Source organism: Agelaius phoeniceus, chromosome 11, assembly GCF_051311805.1.
Source record: "Agelaius phoeniceus isolate bAgePho1 chromosome 11, bAgePho1.hap1, whole genome shotgun sequence".
NCBI classification, from domain to species: Eukaryota; Metazoa; Chordata; class Aves; order Passeriformes; family Icteridae; genus Agelaius; species Agelaius phoeniceus.
In genome coordinates this window covers 9,359,899-9,383,606 of record NC_135275.1, presented here as the reverse complement: position 1 = coordinate 9,383,606, position 23,708 = coordinate 9,359,899, and the positions used below count along the sequence as shown (strand labels likewise).

General features: G+C 39.2%; 1 protein-coding gene and 1 long non-coding RNA gene across 3 annotated transcripts in view; one reads left to right on the top strand and one right to left on the bottom strand.

Moving 5' to 3' along the window:
- Positions 1 to 13,357, top strand: part of DCP1A (decapping mRNA 1A) — a 31,997-nt gene extending 18,640 nt beyond the window's left edge. The window contains exons 6-10 of one of the 2 annotated variants that reach the window (XM_054639906.2): positions 873 to 992; positions 4,217 to 4,972; positions 5,633 to 5,698; positions 7,722 to 7,940; positions 9,416 to 13,357. In XM_054639906.2, the coding sequence (XP_054495881.1) occupies positions 873 to 992; positions 4,217 to 4,972; positions 5,633 to 5,698; positions 7,722 to 7,940; positions 9,416 to 9,496 (1,242 nt within the window). In that variant the 3' untranslated portion in view covers positions 9,497 to 13,357. The remainder of the gene's footprint in view (positions 1 to 872; positions 993 to 4,216; positions 4,973 to 5,632; positions 5,699 to 7,721; positions 7,941 to 9,415) is intronic. The other variant, XM_054639907.2, reaches the window with a different exon arrangement.
- LOC143695068 (uncharacterized) lies at positions 3,404 to 11,566 on the bottom strand. The gene is made up of 2 exons (XR_013183954.1): positions 11,429 to 11,566; positions 3,404 to 3,471 (listed from the first exon to the last, which is right to left on the bottom strand). It is a non-coding gene; the product is annotated as an uncharacterized LOC143695068 (long non-coding RNA).
- Positions 13,358 to 23,708: the final 10,351 nt, after the last annotated feature.

Sequence of the window (23,708 nt, the reverse complement as noted above, 5' to 3'; positions counted from 1 at the left end):
AGAAAGATGCAAGAGCCTGCTTCTCTTCTCTGTTCTTAAATCACAATATGTAGGCTTGGTTTTGTATTTATTGCTTTCAGTTAGAATTTGAAAACAAAAGAATAAAGCTCAGATTGCTTTTTAATCCATTGCTAGAAAATTTAACCCATATTTTACTGCTTTGGGTAGGATACCAGAGCAATGTGTATGTGTTGTACCAATGGTTGAGCTCTATCATATGCATCAGGTGTGGTTTACCCATGAAAGCTGGATTATTCTACAGTCTGGGTTTTTCTGGTGATTTTAACAGTAATAGAATATCTGTGTTTGTTTATTTTTATGTTTATTAAAGATGAAAGTCAAATCCAGCTGAAACATACTGTGTTATAATGCAACTCTCTTGCCTGGTTTTGTCTTGTTTGCAGAAAACCAAAGACAAGCTGTCTTTCTATCCATTTAGAGTGCTTTCTGACAGGATTTTTTTTTTCCTAAGTTCTAGTTTGGGTTCCTGATTGAAAGAAGTGTAACAAACTTCTCTGTTAGCAGCCAATGCAGATACAGGATGTGAAAAGCCCACCTTTTCTTTAATGTATCATTTTTGTTCTTGGTGAAAAAGTATAAAATCAGTTGTACTTTCTTGTTGCTTTTCTTATAATAATAAAGAGTAAAAGTTTTATGACTGCATACCAGATTCTGGATGTCTTGGTATGACTTTTATTTCCTAAAATAAATAATAATATTTGTGAATTCCACAGGGCTTACAAAAATAAGTGCTTTGTACCTCATCTGTATTTCAGTCCCAAGTGCCATGTAAACAGGACTGTCTAGTGGGTAAATGTAGACTGAAAGTCATGTATTATATTAATTTTTTTTCCTTTTTTTTTCCTCCTCAGAATCAGATTAGTGACCTAAGTATTATATCAAGTTCTGGAATGCAACAGAATTCAAATCCTCCAAAGCCAGAAAGCACAGAGCCTTCAGAACAGAAGCCTTCATTACAAGTGCAAGAGCAGGTATGTTTCATCCAACCCTAAATGAGGGGGTTTTTTTCATTTAATACTTTGTTTTGGTACCAAAATTGATTTTTTTTTTCTTAAGATGCCTTCAGTGTTTGCCCAATGTATTATCACTAAACAAATGAGTTTGAAGACTTTAAGGATCCTAAATTCTGTCTTTTGAAAAATGCTATGTTCACACTACTGTGAATATCCACCTTGAAATGAGCCCACTTGGCTTCTGGAAGAAGTGAGTCTGTGGTGATGTGTGGGATGACTTGGAGAGGCAGGAGGCAAGAACAGATGACCATGCCTGGTGGTCAGGTCTTTCCCTCAGGAACTCAAGCCCTGGTGTTCTCTCTCAGACATTTACTGAAGGTTTATCTGTGCTTCAGAGCCACAGCTGTGGGTCTGCACAACATTTATTTGTAGAGATAAATTCAGAGAAACAAGTGAGTGAACTGTGCAGTACCTGGATTGCCTGTGACAAGGAGGTGCCGTGGGCCTGCTTGCAGTGCCACCCAGTGGGCACGGGACAGGCGCTGCTGGTGCTCCCGGAGGTGCCCCATGGAGAGCTCCTCTCCCTGCCGTGCTTCTCTGGGCTGCTTCTGATGCAATAAATCACCGTGCCCGAGAAGGGAAATCCCCTAGGAAAACGTGGGCAAGTTTGCACTTAGTACTTGTAATAAAACACACAGTTTGGAGGGGTAATTGTAGTTCCCAGTTCGGGTCAGAGCTGGGGCTGGGCAGCAGGAGTCTGATTTAGGGGTAGGGTAGTAACATTAATGAACTCAAATGAGGGGTGGGAGTTTGCTGGGATTATTTCTATCCCAGCCCCTGAGCAGCACCTCTGGTTTTGGGTCAGTGATGGAGTGAGCCCTGGCAGCCAGCTCTGTTTGCTGCATGCCATGTCTGGAGAGCTGGCACCAGGGCTGCCTGAGGCTTTGCTTTCAAAGTACATATTTTCTTTGGGTCACTCCATGTAGACTGTACAAAATCAGCTGAAATGCTCCACCTGACAGTGCATGGAATTGCAGAAGAGGAATCAATTAACTAGTAAAGGAAAAACTGGAAAGATAAGATTCTAACAAATTGCTCTGAAGTAATTAAAGGGAAAGTTGATTTATAGAAGATGTAAAATGTCATATTTTTAATTCTGTTGAGCTATTTAAAATAATAGCTGCAGAGATATTGGAAAAAATTAATTGGGTAACATAAGTGATAGTTCTATAAAGCCAGTTAACTGGGTTCAAATATATCTCAAATGTGTTGGTTCTGAGTCACATTTTTAGTAACATGGACAACTGAGAGACTACTGGAAAAACATTCCATTTCAACTATAAAAATACACATTTTTCATCTAATTAAAACAGATGGCCAGTGAAATCAAAAAATAGTGTGCATATGATAAGTACAGTGAGATTGCTAAATTCCCTCCAAAATGTCACACTTGCATGTTGATTAACTTCATCTCATGCTAAAGATACCACACATGTGGGAATAAAAATAAATGTCTCCTGTATGATATTATGTAGTTAAGTGTTGTATCTTGACAATTCAAAATTAAAATTAGTTGTATCATGAAATGCTTCTGTGCCAGTAGTCTGCAAAACTGAACCAGACCACTGGTACTGAACCATGAATAAGCAGAGCTGGGACTACAAAGCTTAATTTATCTGAAATCATTTCTGGAGAAGCCCTCTGAGCAGCAGCAGCATTCTATTCCTATGAAATAAAGTGATCTCATGGCCTTTATGCAGCCCCTTGTGATCAAGGTCTTCATAAAAACATTGAGTTGATGAAATGCTCAAAGTACACCTCAGCCAGACAAGGCAGAAGAGGTGGTTTATACTCCATGCTGGAAAGTAACAATGTTTGAGACTATCCAGTCTGACTGGGATCAGGGCATGGTAGAGATTTCAGTTTATTACTTGACTATTGTAATGTATTAATAAAGGAAGGCTGATCAATTAATCATACTGAAGTGAACAGCTGAGTTTGACATGATCTGGAACAGTGATTTTTCTCTTAATGGAATCTTTATGCTTGAAGGACGGGTCTCCAGAACATCAGTGGAAAAAAGTAAGAACAACTTTCTAGGAAAAGATTGCTAACATAATTAACAAGGTTTATAAACTATGGCATGCCCCAGCCCCAAAATGAAAGAGTGCCAGTCTTTTAACTAGCTAAAATTGAATAACAATGACAGTAGAGATGAGTAACCTGGGCAAAAGACAGTGTGACTTCAAGCTCAAGGGGCTCTTGTTGGGCTATTTGTGGCACCTGTGCTGCTGTGCCTTGGCTGCTGTTCTCTGTGCTGGGGAAATCAGAGCCAGCAGAGCAATGTCATGGTGCAGTGGTTGTCATTGTGAAGTAGCATCTTTGTTTAGACATACCATCAGAATACACTGGAATTGTGCTTCAGGCCATTCAGTCTTCTGAACAGAATGTTGTATTTCAGTCCAGCTGTTTTACATAACTTCTGGTCCTGTGCAACCTCAAAAAAAAAAAAAGGAAAATATTGAGATGATTTGTGTTAATAGCTGTTTCTTTTCTCTTTAATGAAACACATTTTAAAATATTTTCAGGGAAATATTATATTCTTAAAACCATATTTTTCTAACAATGTCAGTGGTGTAGGCCAGATGTATTTTTTTTGAGAGACTAAAGGGCTGGTAGATGTAACTGTGTACATATATACACTTTTCAATGAGATACATATTTAGGTTTATAGAAATTCTCTTACCTATTGTAACATCTACTGCACTAGGAAAACTATCTAGGCATGTATTGCTAGTTCAGTTGTGCAGCTTCTGGTTTTTATGTTCCTTTCCCACCTTTTTGACCATTTCACTATTTCTAATTCTGTCATTTCTGTGAGGATTTTTTCAACATGTATGTTTTTCCTTTCACTTCCCTAAAGTGCCTTGTGTAGTTAGGGCTGATGGATGATGGCAGGTGCCATGTTCCTGACACAATCCATAGCCATCCCCCTTCCTGACTACTGCTGCAGAGGCTGTCCTGAGATGGCCTTCAGGAAAAGTCATACACAGCCAGGATGTTCCTCATAAATTAAATTAATTTTAAAATTCCTATGAATGGGGCACTCTTGGTATCCAAACTGTGTTTTATATGCATTTGACCTAGTTGTCTCTCCTAACTTCCTTGAATTTGTAATAGACTGTGTGATCTGCACAGTGCTCTGTCTAGTTCTAAACTGAAATCTTCTCCCTTCTTTTTAGCCATTTCAGTCAAGGCAGAAGCATCTGACTTTGGAGGAACTGTTTGGAACCTCTGTCCAAAAGGAACAGCCTGCAGCTCCATATCCCAATCCAGAGAGAATGGAGAAGCTGCAGACAGATGCATCTGCCAGAGAGCAGCACAGTTTGCTTTTGCCTTTTTCCTTTGACCAGTCACCAGTAATGCAACAATCCCTGGGGAAATGTGAAAGTCCAAGCATTAAAGGCAGTGCCAGCCAGCAGGACTGTTTGACACCTATGATAATACCTCCAGCTTCAGTTTCCCAGCCCGAGCTGAAAAACGTTCCAAGCTATTCAGTTCGTTTAAGCCCTGTTCTTAATTCAGCCTCAACAATGGAAGCTGCCCCTGCTCAGATGCTTCCTGGCCTCAAACAAAGCAACAGTATAATGCAAGTTATGCAGCAAGCTGCCAAGCCCATATCCCCACTGGTCAATCAGCCGCCATCTGACGTGAACCACGCTCCACAGAATCTCATGGCTGGCCAAAGCCAGCTCATAGCACCCTTGACCACAGCAAACACAGGAACTGTCTCAAATGCATCTCATACAAGTGTTGATCTTCTCCAGAAACTCAGGTTGACCCCTCAGCATGACCAAACACAGCAGCAGTCTCTCGCTAAGAGTCCCTTAACACCAAACATCTCTGCCTCGGTTGGCCAACTTGCAACACCTGAAAGCTTCAAAGAATCTCACAGTAAGCCATCAGCCTTGAACAGCAAGATAATCTCTCCCCTTCAGGTATTCTGTGGGCTTTGATATCCATGAAGCTTTAGACTACATGTATTTTTCCCTTGAAAACTGTGCTGTTATATATTAGCTGTTTGAAAATAATGAAGGATTTCCACTGTGTGTGGTATTGATTGAATGGCTAAGTTAGAAATTCAGTTCCATTAGTTTTGTATCATTAGCATCTGCTCTCTAGTGGAGGAGGTTTTTCAAACTGCTGCTGGTAGTGGGTGAATAAGTCCTAAAGATTTCATCTTATGTCAGAAAAGTACTGCTCAGAGCTGGGGATGTGAGAAGGGATGGAAGGTTGCAGGCTGAGCATTATGATGGAAGATGATGTGTGGAAGTCTGCAATACAATTAACAATTTCCTTTTTCTGATTATTTTGCTTTGAGTGTTTTGTACTCCTTCAGTTTTGACCCACTTCTTCTGTGGGCTACATTGAGATATGGCTTTATAGGTTTGCCATAATAGTGAAAGCATAAAACATGAGTTCAGATTTTTTCTCTTTCCAGCTTCCCATTGATTATATCAGTTTTACAAAATTGATCAAATTATAGCTAAAATCTTGAAATTTACATTTTTGTGCCTTTCTTAAAAACAGAATGACCTCTAGAAATTGAGCTGTGGATGGTAACCTGTAAATTTTGCTCTTTTTTTCCTTTAACTCAGACTGTCCCACAAAACAAGGAATCAGAAGTATTTCCACAGCCGAAAACTTTGTCTAAAGCAAGTCAAGTAAGTGGATAAGTACCTCTGCTAATCAGTCTCAGGGGTTTTCTTAGGGGGAAAAAATCCAGCTGCAGTACCCAGCTGATATCCCAAATAGTCACTGCCCGCTGACCATGTTGAAGGAGCTGTTATGAAACAGTACTGGAGGAAGGGGGAGTTGCTGTCAGTGCACTGCTCTTGCACAGTCAATCTTACTGTTGGTTCTAATGCAGAAATGAAAACACAGCTTTGGATTTGCAGCCCTGCACTGAGCTTGCACCATTTGAACTGGGTTTTTTTATGTTGCAAGCAGGGAGTACTAATGCCATAATATTGTAGTAGGGTATATTAGGCTTGGCCCAACCTTAAGCACCCCAGAGGCTTAAAATGCAATCCTGGCCTTGCTGTGTCTCAGTTTTCTTGAGATACCTTGTATCTTATAAACTGATACAAAGCAGAAAGAGTTGAAGATGGAGAAAAAAAATAACCAGTAATTGCTACTGCCAAATTTGTGATAGCAAATTTTAGCCAGCTAAAATCACGTTTAAGCTTCTTAGAACTGCCTTGGATAACAGTTTAAAATAATGTCAATTTTAAGTTTCAGGTTATAGTTACAAAATAACTTGATAATAGTCAAGCGTTCAAGAACTGGTTTTAATTACCTTTTTGTTATGTATTCGTTTTAGGACACCATCTGTATTTTATTTCTGCTTTTCCCTTATGCACCCACTCCTTTTTCAGATATCTTGCCTCATTCTTGTCAAACTTGCTCTCCATAGAAGCAGATTTAGTAGCATGCCCAGATCTGATTGGGAAGGCAAAAAAATGGCCCTGAAGTAAAATGCTGTTTTATTTATTGGGGTACTGTAGAATAAGCTCTACAGTCTGATCTGACCCAGTTAGTTAATAATTACCTAATTCAAAGCATTTTATATGGATTTGGGAATTTTAAGAAACATGTGCATGTTGTATAGTAAACTGTCAGTTTAAGCACATTGTCTTCAGCTGAAATCCCACGCTGTGAGCCTTCACAGTTTTGACTACAAGAAAATCAATTTTCTAGTTCTGCTGTTGTTGATGTTATTTTATGCACATTAACTTTAGATGGCTTTGGAGGGCTTTTTCCTCTGAAGATTGTTGGTTATCCAAGGTGAGCTCTTTCTGCTGACATATCAAACATCTTTATAAATCACATTTAGTGTTGCTTTTCTTTAGCGTGAGATTGGCTTATTTATTTTCTTTTTTTTTTCACCATGTTGGTCATCCTGGAAGCCAGAGCAAGACACAGATTATCAGCCTGAGTAACAATTGCAGTTATCAGGAGATGTCAGAGTTGCTCAAAGGGGACATTTATTTGTGTCCTGTTGATGCCAATGTAATAGTCCCATAAATGTACAATTAATGTTTAAAAGAAAAAGTGGTGAAGGCAGTATGTGCATTTTTGTAGTGAAATGGAGACAGACCTGTGGAATGATGAGGTGGGAAGATGGTCCTCAAAATATTTCCATCCTCCATCCCCCCAAGGGAAAACAAAATAAGAATATTTCAATGTACTCCAATGCTTTAATTATAATTTAGCAGTTTCTTTAAATATGTTTGAGATGCACTTCAAATTTGAAGTAAAGATTTGTGGGAGAGCACAAAAGTGGGGGTGCAGGAAGCAGGACTGATCTTTCTAAAAACTCCTAAGGAAAATAATTTGCTAAACAGCTACAGGCTCCTTAGGTTACTGAGGTGAAAAGCTCAACTTTCATTGTATGTGTTCTGTTCTAAAACTTCTGGAAGGTAGCAACCACAAGTGGAAAGGAGTCTGCACACAAAGTTCAAGGCTGCTACCTTCTTCAGCTTTGAGAATGAGAAGTACTATTGGTACTAATATTAATCTTCATAGGTAGATATTTCTTCATGAAGAGCAGCTGTTCTGCAATATCTGACTGAATAATTGTGGCTGCAAATTTATTTCATTTTCTTTATGCTTATCTCTCCAGCCTTTACAGCATCATTCATTCTTACTGAACACAGTACTTATTAATTTTCTGTTCTTTTACAGGTTGCACCTCCACAGTTTGTTACAGCCACAACGACAGTAACACCTTCAGTGCTCTTGTCTCCAAGTGTGTTTCAGCAATCAGCTACAAAAGCTACTGAAGTGGAGAATAAAGCCAGCTCTTCTTCGCCCTTAACACTTGGAACAACAGAAATTCAGACTACACCTCCTACTGTTCTCAGTAGGTCTCAGCTTCAAGAAGCACTGATACATCTAATAAAGGTAGTGTCTGTACAGAGCTCAGGGTTTCTGAGAGATGGGGTTCCAAGCACAGAAGGCAGCACTGACAGATTCTGTACCCCTGTAACTCCTTTGGCCCTGAAAGATTACAAAAGATGTTCTTTTCTTTTGGAAGGGGCAGATTACTGCACACTGTACACAGAGTATGTATGGCACAGCTTGCTGCTTTTGGTTGGTGTGTCCTTTCACATCCATATGAATTTGTAGAGAATTGAGGAGTAACTTGCAGTAGTAGAAGCCGGTATGGGGTGGGAGTTGATTTTGCTGTCTTTTTAAGTGTTCCACTTCCTCAAGGAAAGACTTCCTGTTTTCAGTTCCCTAGAACCTTTCCTTATCTTTACTTTTAGTGTGTTTCCTTGAAATGGAAATTGGAAAGTTTTAGCTCTGCTATTTTTAGGGACTAAAAAGTTCTGTTGAATTAAATCTGTGATGTTGGGAGCAGCTGTGCATTGAGATGATTTTGACCTCTAATGTTATGGTGAAGTTGCCATGAATGACAAACTGTTCTTTCTTAGTTCAGGATTCTCTTGCTCACTCCATGCTGGTGTTAGTAGAGCTTATACCCAAAATGCAAAAATAACAAAAATAACAAACAGCATCTTCCCAGTGACCAAGTTGTTAGGACCAAAAAGGTCATTACCAGATCCCATCATTAGGTTGCCTGATTTATCTGTTCCATTTTACATAACCTTTTCTTCTGCTGGTGTGTATGGGTTTTCTAATTAAAGACTTAAACTAATCTTGGAACTGAGCTCACCTGCTAATATTCTGAGTGGTGATTTTAGAGAACTGACAGGGATATTTGTCTCCAGTCTTTACTGAGACTGAAGACTGAATGAAGACCAAAATAGGCCTATCCTGCAGCATGGGAGTACTCACACAGCACTCTGAGCAGGATACCAGTTGCTGTTCAGGTCTTGTCAAGAGAGTATTACACTCTCAAGCTAACTGATGATATATACCAGTTTTGTAACTTGTTGTTTGAAGGAATTAGACTTGAGAAATATCTGTAAATATGGTTCATAGATGAAACCAATTCACTTCCCAGTCATGCTTTGACTTGGGAATTCTTGTAGAGCACGCTGCAGTCCCATTTGGGCCGCTCTGCCTGACAAACAGCATCACATCTGACACTCAGGCAGACTTGATTTGGGAGCCTGTACACAGAATGGCATTCTCTGTGCCTAAGTCTGTGGTTTGGGCTCTGGAGGGAAGCAAAATGTGGCCATGCTGACACAGTGACCCTTGTCTGTTTGTCTGAGCATCCAGAGTGCCTGGTGATGCCTTCAGCTGCTGCCCAGCTTCCTGGTTCACAGCCTGTGTGTGTTCCAAAAGCACCTTCTGTGCAGGCACACAGCTCCTTCAGACCTTCTCACAACTAAAGTGACATTAAATTAAACCTTTTTTGGCATCTTTTCACTAATGTTTCTAATATCTAATTTCTATTTTTCCTGCAGAATGATTCCCGTTTTCTCAGCACTATCCATGAAGTCTACTTGCAAGTCCTCACCAAGAGTACAGACAACATTAAGCTATAATTGAAGCTGAATCTACTTAAAATATGTTCATTTTAGAAACAATTATGCCTCATCTATAAAACTAATATTTTTGTAAAAGAATATTTAGTTTTCAATGTCTTGAATTTGAACCTGTTAGGAAATATTATTCCTTAAATACTTATGAAAGTAATGTTCTCAGAATGATCTAGGTTTTCACTGTGATCATCACCAGCAAACCTTTTTTTTATTGGGGAGGGGACTTAAGTTGCATTTGAGCTCTCATTAGCATTAAGTGAATGTGCAAATGTTTGCTCTGGCTCTCATTCCTGGCTGTATTCATTGTTCAAGGATTACAGACTCAAAACTATTTCAACCAGCAAATGCACAGTATAATACACTACAGCACACCAGAACCAAATTCAGTTGTGGGAACCTCCTTCCAGTTTGAAGGACTAAGGAAAATGAGAGCAAAATGCCTTGTGACTAAGCTGGTAGGTGTGGGGAGGAAAAGGGTCAGGAAGCCAGGCCATTGGAGCTAAATCTTTAACAAAAGGTCCAAAAATGTGATTAGCTCAATACACTAGCAGTCTCTAGCTAATGCATGTAAATTCATCCTTTCAATATTTCATTAATCCTGTTTGTTTCTGTGTTACTGACATAAAACACCCAAGTGGGTAAGGCCATTTTCTCTAAAGAGGCAAAATTTGACATATGCAAAATCCTCAGTGATTGTATTTTTTTTTAAACAACAAAGGAGTTGCATGTTGAAGTTCTCATTTTAAATTTATAGTTAGGAGACCACCACTGGAAGACTCTCTTCCTGTTCAGCAGTGTTTGATAAAATTGAAACATTTTGTTTCCTTTTAGCTTAAGGATGGACCCCACCGTAGTTGGCTTTCACTCCTCACTTGTGTTGGAACTGCAGTGTTAAAAACTATGCAGATGGGAAACAAATGCATGCTTTTCTTCTGTTGCCCTCTCCCCAAATAATTAGTGTACACTTCATAGTCTGAAGTTAATCTAATTCAAATGTTACTGCTTTGTATATGTGATTTAGTAAGTCACTATTCACTAAGAATTTAACTGGGTACTTTTCCCAAATCAGAAAAATTTTAATTATACCTTCTTATGCTGCTGTGTTGGTTTACCCATGGGTTATATTTATTTCTTAAAGGCATGCAAAGGTAATTAATCTGAGTTCAGGTCCCAACATTTTCCAGCAATAGTAGTTTAGTTTATCAGTAGAAAAGTGTTGGGTTATTGAGTAAAAAGATAATCTGTAGTGAGTTGTGATGCATTGCTTCATTCTTTTCCCTCAAGCACTATTGAAATATGAAGAAAAATATTGTTTGGCTCCTTACAGCATATATGTAAGTATAGATCTCCTGAGGATTAGTTCATGTTGACATAGTCAAGGTGCATGGCCATTTCATTGGAAACTAGTAATTGAGCTTTAATTGTGACTTGTTCACAAATCAGGATGTTTTAGATACAACAAATATTTACAAACATTCAAATATTTTTATGTATTTGAACTATTTTAGGTTTTTTTCTTAGCTTTTTAGTGGAAAATATATTTTGTTTAGCACTACCTGCCTTCTGAAAAGCTCTTCTCAGCCTTTGAGTTCAGTGTTTCCAATTAAAATATATAGTATATTGTTAGAAAAATGTTCAAGATTCAGGGAAAGATGCTAATGTGCATTCATCAAGAAATACATTGGATTTAATGGTAGCATCTAAATTCAGTAATACAAACTCGGACTTTTTAAGGAAGATAGGAATTTCTTCCATAAATTCTGGAGTTTGAATACTGTGTATGCACATAAAGAGTGAGATTCAAGTTAGATTCAAGGTCTAAACTGATTTTATGCTGGGCTTTTTTAGGAAAAGTTTCACTGAAAGGGAAAAACCAGGGAGCAGTTCCTCTGAACAAAAATGGACAGTCTAAGCCAAATAGAGGGTTGCTCTTACCTAGATTCAGCAAAGATGGACTCTGTAACTTCTCACTTCTCATGGACAGCTTCTGGTTTCTTCAATGAAATACTTGATGAAGGTTTGGAAGAACTGAAATGTGGGAAGCTGATAGTGCACATTGGTACTGTTTGCTAAATACAGTCATATCCAAAGATCTGTAGAAATGATAGGATGGAGTTGTATTTTGAGTTCTTCAGCCATATACAGAAGTAATAATACTTTCAATATCCTTAACTTGTGAGGGTTCCTGTGCAGCTGGAAACAAGCAGTTGGCAGATCCTTACTTCACTTTGGTTTTGTAGTGTCCTTGTAGCAACAGGCTGATGGTTTACTTCCCTGCCCAAACTTTCCCAATGAACTGGCAGAGAACCAGGGTTGGAATTGTAGTGTCCACAGCAAACTTTACACCTTGAACTTTACAGCATGTGTTTGTTCCAACCTCTGCATGGGGCCAGCAGACACAGGAACCCCCAGTGCAGAGGTGTGACAAGTGCCAGGGAGTGGCTCTAACAGATAAACTCCTTTAATTAAAAGCTCATTGTAAAACACAAGCTCAATTGTAGTGTAAAAGCTGATTTTTTTTTTAATGTGGATGTGTGGATGCTGTATTTAAAAACCTTTTTCCCTAACTGTTTTAAATTTTTGTGTAAGTTTGAAATGACCAGCTTGTTGAAGTGCTTGATTTGTGTTATCTGCATGTAGGCATAACCAGTGTGTAGCAAGTTACCTTGGGGCATCACAAAAAATGATTGTGACCATTTTAAAGTTGCTGTTTTTTTTTTTAATTGCTGGCTTAATGGGGATTTTATCTATTCTTTCTGGGAATCAAAAGATTATTAGTTCAGACTACACTCCTCAAATTATTACCTAAGCATGTTTTTTGTGGCTCATATTAAGTTACTTTAGGTTTGAGTTTGGATTTTTACTTTTTCCCTAATCAAAGACAGTTTTAAAACCTACAACTGCTGAATTGTTCAGGAAAATCAGAATTCTCAGTTTTGTAGTTAGACTTTGTCTGTTGTTATTTAACAATGCAAAGTTTATATGAAAGGTGCCTAACAGTTATTAACTTTAGAAGGAGAATATCTTTCCAGATTAAACAAGATTTGCAGAATGAGTGATAAAAAAAATTCAAGTGATTCATCCTGATTTAATATAAAATGTGTAATTCTGTGTATAAGTACTCAATATTTAAACACTTGCTGCTGGATGTATCATTTTTGCTTGCATTTCTAATTGCTTCATTTTGATTTATTTCTGAAATCCATTATGCCATGTGTAGTCACTGATAGAATTTCTGCAATGTTTTGGAAAGCAAACTTTAATTTGGGACTTCTTGGTTTTTAAAAGTATTCTAAGCAAATCAGCCACCTTTTTGCCAGGTATTTGGGTTGCTTTGTACAGCATATCTTAACAAGAGGAATGTGTGCAATATGTATCACCTCATGTTTGTCTGGCAATGTTATTAAAATGTTAAGATGCAATATCTTCACTTCAAGTTGGAAAAATTGCAGTATCTCTGATTTGGTGGTGTATTTATTTTTATCTATTCAGTGTATGGGCATATAGATGGTTAGGTTCTTTTATGTGCATTATGTGCTTTTAGTAATTTCTGAGTTTTATCACTTCTGCATATGCACCAGTTGTAGCCATTTGCATGTTCTTTCAATATGAAGACCATGGGGAAGGGGGGGCTTCAAGGAAAGATTTCTGGAAACCTGAATAATTGTAAGTCAAAAATGTAGATACTGCATCATTAACGTTTTTGGTATGGTGTGGGTTTTATAGCACCTATGTATGTTTGCAGTTATTAAGTTATTGCATAAATGTTTAAGAATGAGCATTTTTTTCATCCAAAATTTTGTATGTTTGCAAATATATTTTTGTAATAAAACTTCAAAACAAATGTTTCAGCACCTCCTAAAATCTTGTGATGTTTCCTTTTATTTCTAGAGTTCTATTAGCCTACTGGAAGGTTCAGTTTTTATCTTCCAGAGTTAATATTTTCCAGAGGAAAAAGCTCCAATTCCTTTACTTCGTTCGGGGGTAGATCCAAATTGCATTTGTCCACATAGAAAATGCAACCTGACTGCTTGAAGGGCAGTGGGGAACAGCTTCTGTGCAAGGCCCTCTGCTGCTGTCAGCAGCCTTGTGTTCTGAATTTGATAAACACATATGTTTCCTCTCACATTAAGGAATGTAGCTGCACTTTCACTGGCTTGTAAGTACAGCTCTGTGTTTGGTGCCTTTCTGTATCATTTTTTATGGTATCCCCTTTCATCCATCTAGACATGGCATTTGATTCTCAGTCCAGTCTTGGTCTGTGATCCAAGACATTGGAAATTGCAGTTGTCCTCCTACCATATCTGATCAATATCATGTAACTGGTTGATCCAAGTTTCACAGAGTGAAATAAGGAAAAAAACCATAGAAGTTAATCTTGAAATTAAATAAAACCTTAGGCCTAAATCCCTAAATCTTTGCTAGATGCTAATTCACATTTTAACTACCCATAGGAACTGGTGATTGCAGGGCAGGTCAAGTGTCAGGGGAGGCCACTGGAGAATGGCATTTGTTGCCCTGATGGTTGATGTTGGACTGATTCCTGTGCTATGTCCTGAAGCAGCTTCTTTAATAGAAGACTGCCATACAAAACAGGTACAGAAGTCATGGATTTACTGCATTATAAGTGGGAAAAAAAGTGGAAAACTGCTTAGAACCAAACTTTAAATTCTGGAATCTAGATCTAAATTCTGTTATTGGGTGTGTTGCCTGTCTGGTCAATATCAAGAATATTTTTTTCATTCTCAGTGCCATTAATCTGTTTGTTTTCTCTGGTTCAGGTATTCCTCTTCACTGATACTCACAGGAAATGCTGTCCTTTGGTTTGGGAATAAGGGAATATTCTGAATTTCTCTGTGTAGCTCCAGCTAAACCAGGCACTGTACACTTGATCCTGTGTGCTCTACAGTCATGTTTTTTGCAAGTGTATGACAGAATGAATATCCCTACTACAATGGTGATATGTACAGGATAGGATCAGGGAATAGGCATTAGGCTTCCTAAAGTTCATTGTCTAAAATTCAAATTTCATTTACAGGCTTGCAGAATGAATTAAGTTGTAGCTCGTGCTCATGGGCCAAATTAATTGAAGTTGGTGAACTCATGTTTGGTAAGGGTTCAGCTACACTTCCTTCTTACTACAGAAGGTAATATCAAGAGTAAGAAACCTCTCATTCCTACAGTTGGGGTTTTTTTGTTTGTTTGTTTGTTAATAGGATGCCTTCAAGTTACTAAATAGTCTTTATTATGACTGAGGTAAATTTCAGTTTAATTTTCTTACCAAAATATTAGAAATTATAAGGCATGTTATTGAAAGATATCTCCAGTGCCTAGTAGTAGAATTTTTCTCTTATCTTCACAACTTCAGGTGTGAATCAGCTTTTTCCATCTTCTAGATTTTGATTGGGAGATTTATTTTTTTGACCTGACCTACTAATTTAGGAGAATTAAACTTCTGTGATAGACCTGTACTTAAAATACAGCCATGTAAAACTCATCCTTGCCAGTTATGCAACAATTTTTTCATAAGACACTCCTAATCAGGCTCAAAAAGCATTGAGAAAAGAGGGCAGTGAAGAGAGATTTTTATCAGTTGCTGCATTTTTGAAAGAGTACTGGCAATAAAACAAGAGGGAAAGACAATTGAATAGAAGATTCCTGAGAAGAAAACAAGGGAGGGAATAGCAGAAGCATCCATGTAAATACAAAAGGGGATATTGTGGAGAGAGAAGTATGGCCTGTGAAGGAATTTCCTGAAGCACAGAGGAATTTAAGTTACAGTTTTGCTTCTGTACTGCTGCATGTCTTCAGGTATTCTCCAAGCTCAAATGCAGATTGCCTGTGAGAATTCAGAGTATTTCAGGGTGTGTTCAGAAAATGACTGGGTAGGCATGATTTCCTTGCTCTAATTCTTGGGTCTGCTGTGGAGTTTTTAACCTCTGGTAATGAGGCAGCACAGTGGAGTTGATGATCACAGCAGCACCTAGTTTTGTCTTTGCTTGGTGCCATCCCACTACAGTTTAAAATCTGCTACATAGAAGAAGGCTGCTCATGCCTCATTGCCTTATGTATTTCATTTTAAACAGACCTTTAAAAATATTTCTACCAGGATCTATTCTTTAAAATTCAAGCAGTTCATTTTTACAAAATCAACCTTGGGAAATAAAACCACAAAAGAATTAGATTTATACGCTGGCTGAAATGAAAGTACTTGCCCTTAGGCCTTTCTTGGAAACACGCAGGGATGTGATGTAAATGCACAAGTTTTACTTCTTTTCTCCTCATAAATAAAATATGAAGCTTTTTAGAGCATCTACAGAGCAAAGATCACCCAGCCTGGCTCCTGTAAACAAAACTCTACATTGGTCTTAATTTAGACAGCATATGACTTGCACATCCTGCTCATACTTCTTGTGGTTTGGAAGAGGGATCAGAGAGGCTTAGCAGGTTATCCAGCGTTCTCTTGGAGGTTTGAGATGTATGGGAGATGCTGAGTGCCTTCTCTGTTTGTGTTCTAAGCATCAAACAAATTCACTTCTGTCCTCTGGGGACACAGCTCTCCCATGTAACAAAACTGCTGCAAAGGAAGCTTCTGTTGTCTTAAACTCCCCACAAGAATTGAGGTACAGGAGTGCAGTTGAAGCCTGCAGGGTCTGGATGTGTACAGAGTCTGTTGTGGTTTACAGCAAGCCCTGCTCCTGATGTGATCCTCAGGGTGGAAGGCACAGGGCCCACATTATAAAGAGAGACCTCTACTTTTCAATGGTTTAGTAGGAAAATCCTGCCACAACAGAAGCTTTTACAGAAGACCCAAAGGTTTGGTTAGAAACACATGCAGTATTTTAATAAGGGTTTAGAAATAAATTAATATTCTTTAGATATGAGGACAGCTGTCTGAGGGAAACTGCAAACATAACAGACATGTGAAAGTAATGTAGACTCATAGTCTTTAGTGCCTGAGCCTGTGATGTAGCTTTATCTGTAACATCATTTTAGATAGAAAAGCCTGATTTTATTACTGCTCCAATACCTGTTTTCGTGCAGTACATATCATTTCTTACAATTACTGGTGATGTGCTGCACAGACATCAGAGGTTTTTTCTTTTTCCTTTTCCGTAAATTTATTAGCAGCTAAATAATGTTATTACTCAAGATGAGCTGAACAATCTGTTCCATGTCTAACTGAAGTCACTGTTTTTACATGTGGAGGGATGTGCTGGTGGCACATAATGAGAGAATGCTTTGGCATCAATCTATTTCATCTGTTCTTGAATATTTCCTTCTCGAAGGGCTTCCAATGCAGCTGTTTTTTCATAGGAATAGTCAAACCCTGCTGTGTTGCAGAGGTCAGGCCAAAGAGGGTTTTTTTCACTTTCTCTCCTATACATTACAGCACAAATAAATCCTGCTTTATTTGGTCATTACAGCTCTCTTACACCTTCTTTCTACTGTGCACACCCTATGAAAGCATTGCTGTTTGGGAGATTTCACTTCACACAAGTTATCATCAATAACTTTATCCTTTCAATTTTGTCATATTCAGTTAATTGAGTACAAATATTCATTTAAACAAAGACCAAAGAGACTAATAACTTCTGAGCTTGTTTGAAGAGTGTCATAGAACTTGAGTCAAGAATCAAATAGAGATAGCAAGCATGGTGAAGTAACTGTGGAACATCTGTGTATTCAGTAGGCCCTTCAAGCACAGATGCAGGCAAAGGCCTCAAACTCCTACTACATAAGTATTTCATATTAACATAATTTGAAGAAATTGCAGCAAGTGAAAAGTCAGATTATAAATTTAAATAGTTTTGTAAATAATATCTTTAACTGGTCGTACTAAACCAATCCAAATACCCCAAAATACTGAAATATTAGCATGGCAAATTTTGATTTAAATACTGTAATTTTCTTGCACTGCTAGTGGAAATACTTCCCTAAATATCATCAAAAACAGCCCAGACCTTATCACCATGAGTTCCTTTTGACTGTGTGAGACATACAATGCTTTGTTTTTTCTCTGGCAGGCTAAATATTAGATAGACATAAAGTCTCACTGTGTAAGACTTGTCTTGAGTTATTTGGCTTAATCGAAACATTTTTCCATGTATCATAAAACTGTCATAATATTTTGGAAACTTTGAAAATTTTGGGTTGGGTTTGGTTTTTTTTAGTAAATGACATTTTTATTTCAAGGCAATATAAAAATAACTATGGTTTAAAATTATTTTTATTCAACATTTGCCTGCGTGTAACTCAAAAATGATCTGTTCTTTTATGAAGCTTTCCATACACATTTTTCCTTTTGCAGACAATTTTGTCAGCTGAGGAGGAAGTTTTAGTTGAGTTGAACTATGCATCTATTTGTTTGTATGTATCTTGTCCTTGTATCTTGCTATTACAGACTTCAGAGGTGGATGGATTTCCCTTCTGGATGTTTCAGCATCAGGTTCTGCACAAGAACCCTGCATTTTCCAGGTTGCTGGTTATAGCTGTTTGTAGTCTGTGTAGCACAAACTGCTGTTCTATGGCAACTAAAGGATGTTGAGAGTGTTTTTCATGCTCCAATGGGAACTGCAGAGCTGACCATTATTTCACAGCCTGCTGAATATTCTTTTCACAGGGTGTTTACTTGAGTGTTTCACTTGCTCTTACCTAAAACCACTTGCTATCGCTGATGAAGGAACAGAATTTATTTTGAGTGAGATGTGACAGTAAGGACTGAGTCTCTGGAAAATTTGCAGCACCAGATTTGGTCTGACAATGTACTGCATTCCCATCCATCAGGCTACAATGATTGGAATTCCACCACAATTCCACAGTGAGTGGAATTCCACTTCTTTTTTTTAAGCTACTCTGCAAATGAAATTAAACCCTGTGCACTACATGGAGGCATTCAGGACAGCAAGGTTGCAGTCCAGGACAGCAGTGACTGGCAATTCCAGTTCAGTTTGGACTCCATACAGTGCTCAAACTGCAATTGCATGGCCTGTTGGTCTCCTCCCACACCTCCAAGCATTTTTTTTACTCACTACTGTTTGGATTCTGTAGTGATGAGCTCTTACTAGACTTGGACTTGCCAATCTTTTGAGAACAGTTTTTAAGGCAAAATTGAGCACGTAACCCCACGGTAGCTAACTGGCCTGAATTTAGCAGTGCTGAGTGCATGCAGCTCCTGCTCTGGTAAACAGGGTTGCATGTACTTATGTCAGCAATGCATTTTTGCAGTATCTCAGCAAATGTCAGTCATAGCTGAGCTTTCATGCTTCTGCTGCACATAATGCCCTGATGCTGAAACGTGGACGAAGGGATGGAAAAATCCAGTTCTCCTGTGTATGTATTTAATAAGCTGTCCAGTCTAGTAGTTAATTCTGAAGCTAACAAGATGTGATTGTATGTTCTGAAGCAAGGCTGCTTGTCCATACATTTGCATCCTTGGTTTAATCACATTGTACGTGGTTCCAGAGGCAAGTCTGAGGAATGTGGAAGAAATGTTGCCTGTTGTATGCAATGTATACCATGACTGCAGCTATTGCTTTACAGCCCATCACACTTGGCCAGAGTTGCAGAAATAACATGCCTCTTCAGTAGATCAAAGAGGAGGCACTGACACAAGGTGGAATTTCATCCTGTGAATGCTTGAGCTGCTGTTTTAACAACACAATACCACAATAAGCACTCGGTGATGCAGCACAAGGATTCAGGGAACTGAGGGGGAGTTGTGGGCAGTGATCTCCCAATGACATTGTCTAAGCTAAGTCTATCTTAAAGTCATTTGACCATTCAGATAACAATGGAAGAAGCAAAAGAAGTTGTGGGATGTAGTAATACTAGACTGATCCAGATCATCCCCCCTTATTTCCTTACAGGAGGGGAACAGCACCATATGTCCAGCCAGAGAAGGCACTTGCTAAGATTGCTGTTGCCAGTACAATTGGGACAGTTTGTGAGGGAGCCATACAAGGCAATTCAAGAACACATCACCACTGTGATCACAGACACTTGACCACAGGCCTTATTCTTCAGCAAAGAATGGAATCAGCCTGGGCCAACAAAGGCAAAAGCAAGGCTATGATCTGTTGTCATCTTATTGCAAAACTCCCATACCTTCTCAGTGATTTCTCATGGGCATCTCCTCACAGCACTGACTCCTTCTTCACAGCACAACCAACAAACTCCAAATCCCTCCTCAACCAGCTAACTCCAACTCTTTTGTAGCACTCAACTTCTTATTGGACACAGCTGTGGCCTATTAAGGGCAGGCCTGGTCCTAATCTTTGGTGATTTGTACAGCTGCAACTCCTCAGGTGGGAGACTACCTCCTGCACTATCTTTATTTTCTTACATTCTATCCCTCCACAATGGTCTGGCCAGTTTATATTTTTAAAAACTGTGAGAGAAAATAAAGGGCATTGACAAAGGAGTGGGGAGTCACTGAACTTCACATTTCAGTTGACTGTCATTTCACTTTGCCACTATCAAGGATTTATGCAGAGAAGAACAGTAACAGCCTGGCAATGCTCACCTGTTAATAACATTGTATAGACAGAAAATAGAGAGTAAATTAAGCTGTTGGAAGCAAAAACTTAGTGTAGAAATTGCTTCATTTTTTTCATGATACCTGCTTCCATTTTGATATTTTTCTCCTGTGTTTGTAAATATTACCAGCCATCCAGAAAGATGAAGAAGCCATATCTCTAAAATAAGCTTTTAGTTTCCTGGTGCAAATGTATTTATGAAGTTTTTTGAAATTTGTTTTCTGCAGCTGAAATTGGGTGCACAGCCATGTTTTCTTACTGTACCTTTGGTCAATACAAAATACTGGGGAGTTTGGCATTATAAACATGATTTCACTTACACTTGGCTTCATTTGAAGAATTTACTTTATGCACCTCTTCTAAACCACAGATTAGAGAAAACCAAATTATCCTGCCTAGCCTCACTCAGCTGACATGGATAACTCCACGTCAATGAGATGATGGTCAAGCCAAATGTCAACATCTGTCTAAAGAACAGTGTTTAAACAGCAGGAGTGATAGCAAAAGTGTCATTCCCTTCCTTGCAGCCAGTATTTTAACAACTGCTCTCCAATCAGTGAGCATGGTACAGAGCTCAAGTTAATAAATGCTGCTGTGCTGCTAAAATGGTTCTGTGCCTTTGACTACAGCAGCAGGTAGGAGATTCCAGTAGAGCAGGTCTATGGAGCACATGACAAAGTGCTGAGGACTCCCCATCTGCACTATAAAGGAGTTTGAATTCTGCTCCAGACTGGCTCTTGTCTGTCCTGTTGAACTGAATACTCATTAACAGCTGGGATGCATTAGCTGCTTTCTCAGACTGAATCTTCTGTTTCATCTTTATTTGAAAGGAATCCAGTTCATGAGCTGTGGGACTGCTAAGCAGAGAAAGCCAGAGCACAGTGAGCAAGGAACAATCAGGAAATTTGATTTGAAATGGTGGCTCAGTGGTGGCTGCCTTACTCTTACCTTCTGACCACCTGGCTGCAGACAGAATCAAGTGTGCTGCTGCCTTGAGAAGGCTGACAGGTGGTGGAAAGGATTCAAGAGGAGAAGAGGAAAAGTTGTGCAACGTGGTCAGAGAAGTTGGTCACCCTCACTCTACAACCTTAATTTGATTTTAGGTAATTAATTTGATTTGAGGCAATGGCACAACCAGATCCCAAGCAAGATATTTGCTGGTGGGTAGCATATGTTAGGTTGTACAGGGAACTTTGAATTTACTGTTACCAACAGTTAGGGTAGATTTAATAGTTTAAAATTTGCAAAAGAAGAAGAAAAAAAATCAGCATTTCTCATTGATGCTACTTGTAACTCTTGAGATCTTTCATATTCCCCTACTGACAATTTTCCTTTAGGCATCAGAGCTCCAGGAGGACAAAAAAAGTCCCTATCTTGCACCAAAGTGGATTTTAACAGAATAATGTGGGGAAACTGCTGTTAGGAATGGCTGTTGATAGTCCCCACTGTGCCTGGCAGCCCTGTCTCTGTTCCCTCAGCTAGGATCTCTTTGCTGTGATTTCCTGCACAAGTAGCTACTTTCTAGCTATCACGCGTTACCTAATTTCCAAGCTGCTGTTTAAACATAGTGGGTTACAAGGTGTCTTTCTGTACCCTGAGAGGAAACCTGCACAATGAAAGTGCATTAATAACCTCATTTCTTGCCCTCTGCTCTGCCACTGAAACCTCTTGGCATTACAGCCCATGTCTTCAGAGTTCCTAAATTTAAACCAAGGCTTGTGTGATTCTCATAAGGCTCTATCCTATCCCGATTTTATTGTCCATATAATTTCAAAGTGTATTACTGAAATGAAAAGATTTTGGTAACTGGTTCTGCAGAAAGAAAAAAAAACAAACAACAAAACAAAAACAAAAAACCCTCCAAAACAAAACAAAAAATAAACCAGAAAACCACCAAAACAACCAAACCAAAATACTACAAAAACCCCCACCACAGGTAGTAGGCCTACCCTACCCAATTATTTGAAGGTCAAATATAGACTGGAGCATAGCAAATGGCAGTTGCAGCAGTTAACCTTTGTATAGTGTTCCCCAGAACAACCTCTGCACTTTGCTACTGTCAAGTCTGGTTCTTTGGCTCTGTTTTATCCTTCCTGGCCTATTTCCAGTCTAGTTTTTCTTCTGAAGATTTTTATTAAAAGAATTTTCAAGAAGACAACTGATGAAGCAATTTAAGAAAACAGTTAAGCTAAGGGAGTGGTGTCTGCTTTTATTTCTTCTAATAAATTGGTTAATTTATGGAAAAAAAAGTTTTATCATACCTTGCTAAGAGTTTCACATGCTACTCCTTACTGGCAGTTTGCCAAGTGAGCATGGCTGAATGCTCTGTACATGGAGGTGGCTTCCTTTGTTTCTGCAACCCAGAGACTGTAGAGCCTTGAAGGTGAAGGGTTTTTAATGGGAGTGCTTCAGTGTCTTCTGGAAGCAGATGATGATAGCATTAGTTCACTACAAGTAACTAGGATATTTTTAAATCAATACAATACAGTTTCTAGGACAAAATACCAGTGGACAGAACACTGAAATACAGGAGGGCAGTGCAGGAACACCAGGCTGAATGATCAAGATCTGAGGTATCTTAGAATGATAGAATCATCAAGGTTGGAAGATACCTTTAAGACTATCAATTCCAACCTGCAGCCTAGCACTACTACTTTTTTGTTGTTTCTAGATTGTGACTCCTAATGCTGCTTGAGCTTTCTAGAACAAATATGAAGTATTTTCCTTGCCTATTTAAGTCTAGCATTAATGTCATAGTGTTCAGAATTGCTAGAGAAAATGTATTGACTGATTGGTGGCTGGTGAAGTCAATATTTTATGCAGAAGTCTCTGCGTTCATCACATTTTTTAACATACGTTATGGAAATATTAATTATATCCTGACAGGAAGCAACATGGGGCAAGTCTGCTAGTCTGCTACTGTTTCTCCTGTGTGGAAGAACCAAGTTACTGTTAAGCTGTGGGATACTGTAACATTCTTTTAGACACAGGAACAGACTGGGGTGGAGCTTTAAAGAGCAGGGGTTGAATCAAACATGCCGAGAGAGGTGATCCTGCCCCTGTACTCGGCCCTGGTGAGGCACACCTGGAGTTCTCTATCCAGTTCTGGGCTCCTCAGACAAGACAGACAAGGCACTACTGGAGAGGAACAGTGGAGGCCATAAGCATGAGGGATCGGGAGCGTCTCTTTTGAGGAGAGACTGTGGGAGCTGGGCCTGTTCATTCTGGGGAAGACTGAGGGGACTTCCTTAATGCACATAAACATCTCAAAGGTAGTTGCCAAAAGGATGGTGCCAGACTCATTTCAGTGCTGCCCAGCAACAGGACAGGAGCAATGTCTAAAACTAAACCACACGAAATTCCACCTCAACATGAGAGAATTTATTATGTTGAGGGGGGCAGAGCACTGGAACAGTTACCCAGGGAAGGCGTGGAGTCCCCCTCTTTGCAGACATTCCAAAACCCCACCCGGACCCGCTCCTGTGTCACCCGCCCTGGGTGACCATGCCTTGGCAGGGGGGTTGCACTGGGTGATCTCCAGAGCTCCCTTCCAGCCTCACCAGTGCTGGGATTCCCTGAGCGATGGCGGGCGGAGAGCGCGGCTCCCTCGCCCTCAGCGCCGCCTCAGCGCGCGCCGCGGAAATGGCGCCCGCGGGAGGAGCCGGGGCCGCCGCGGG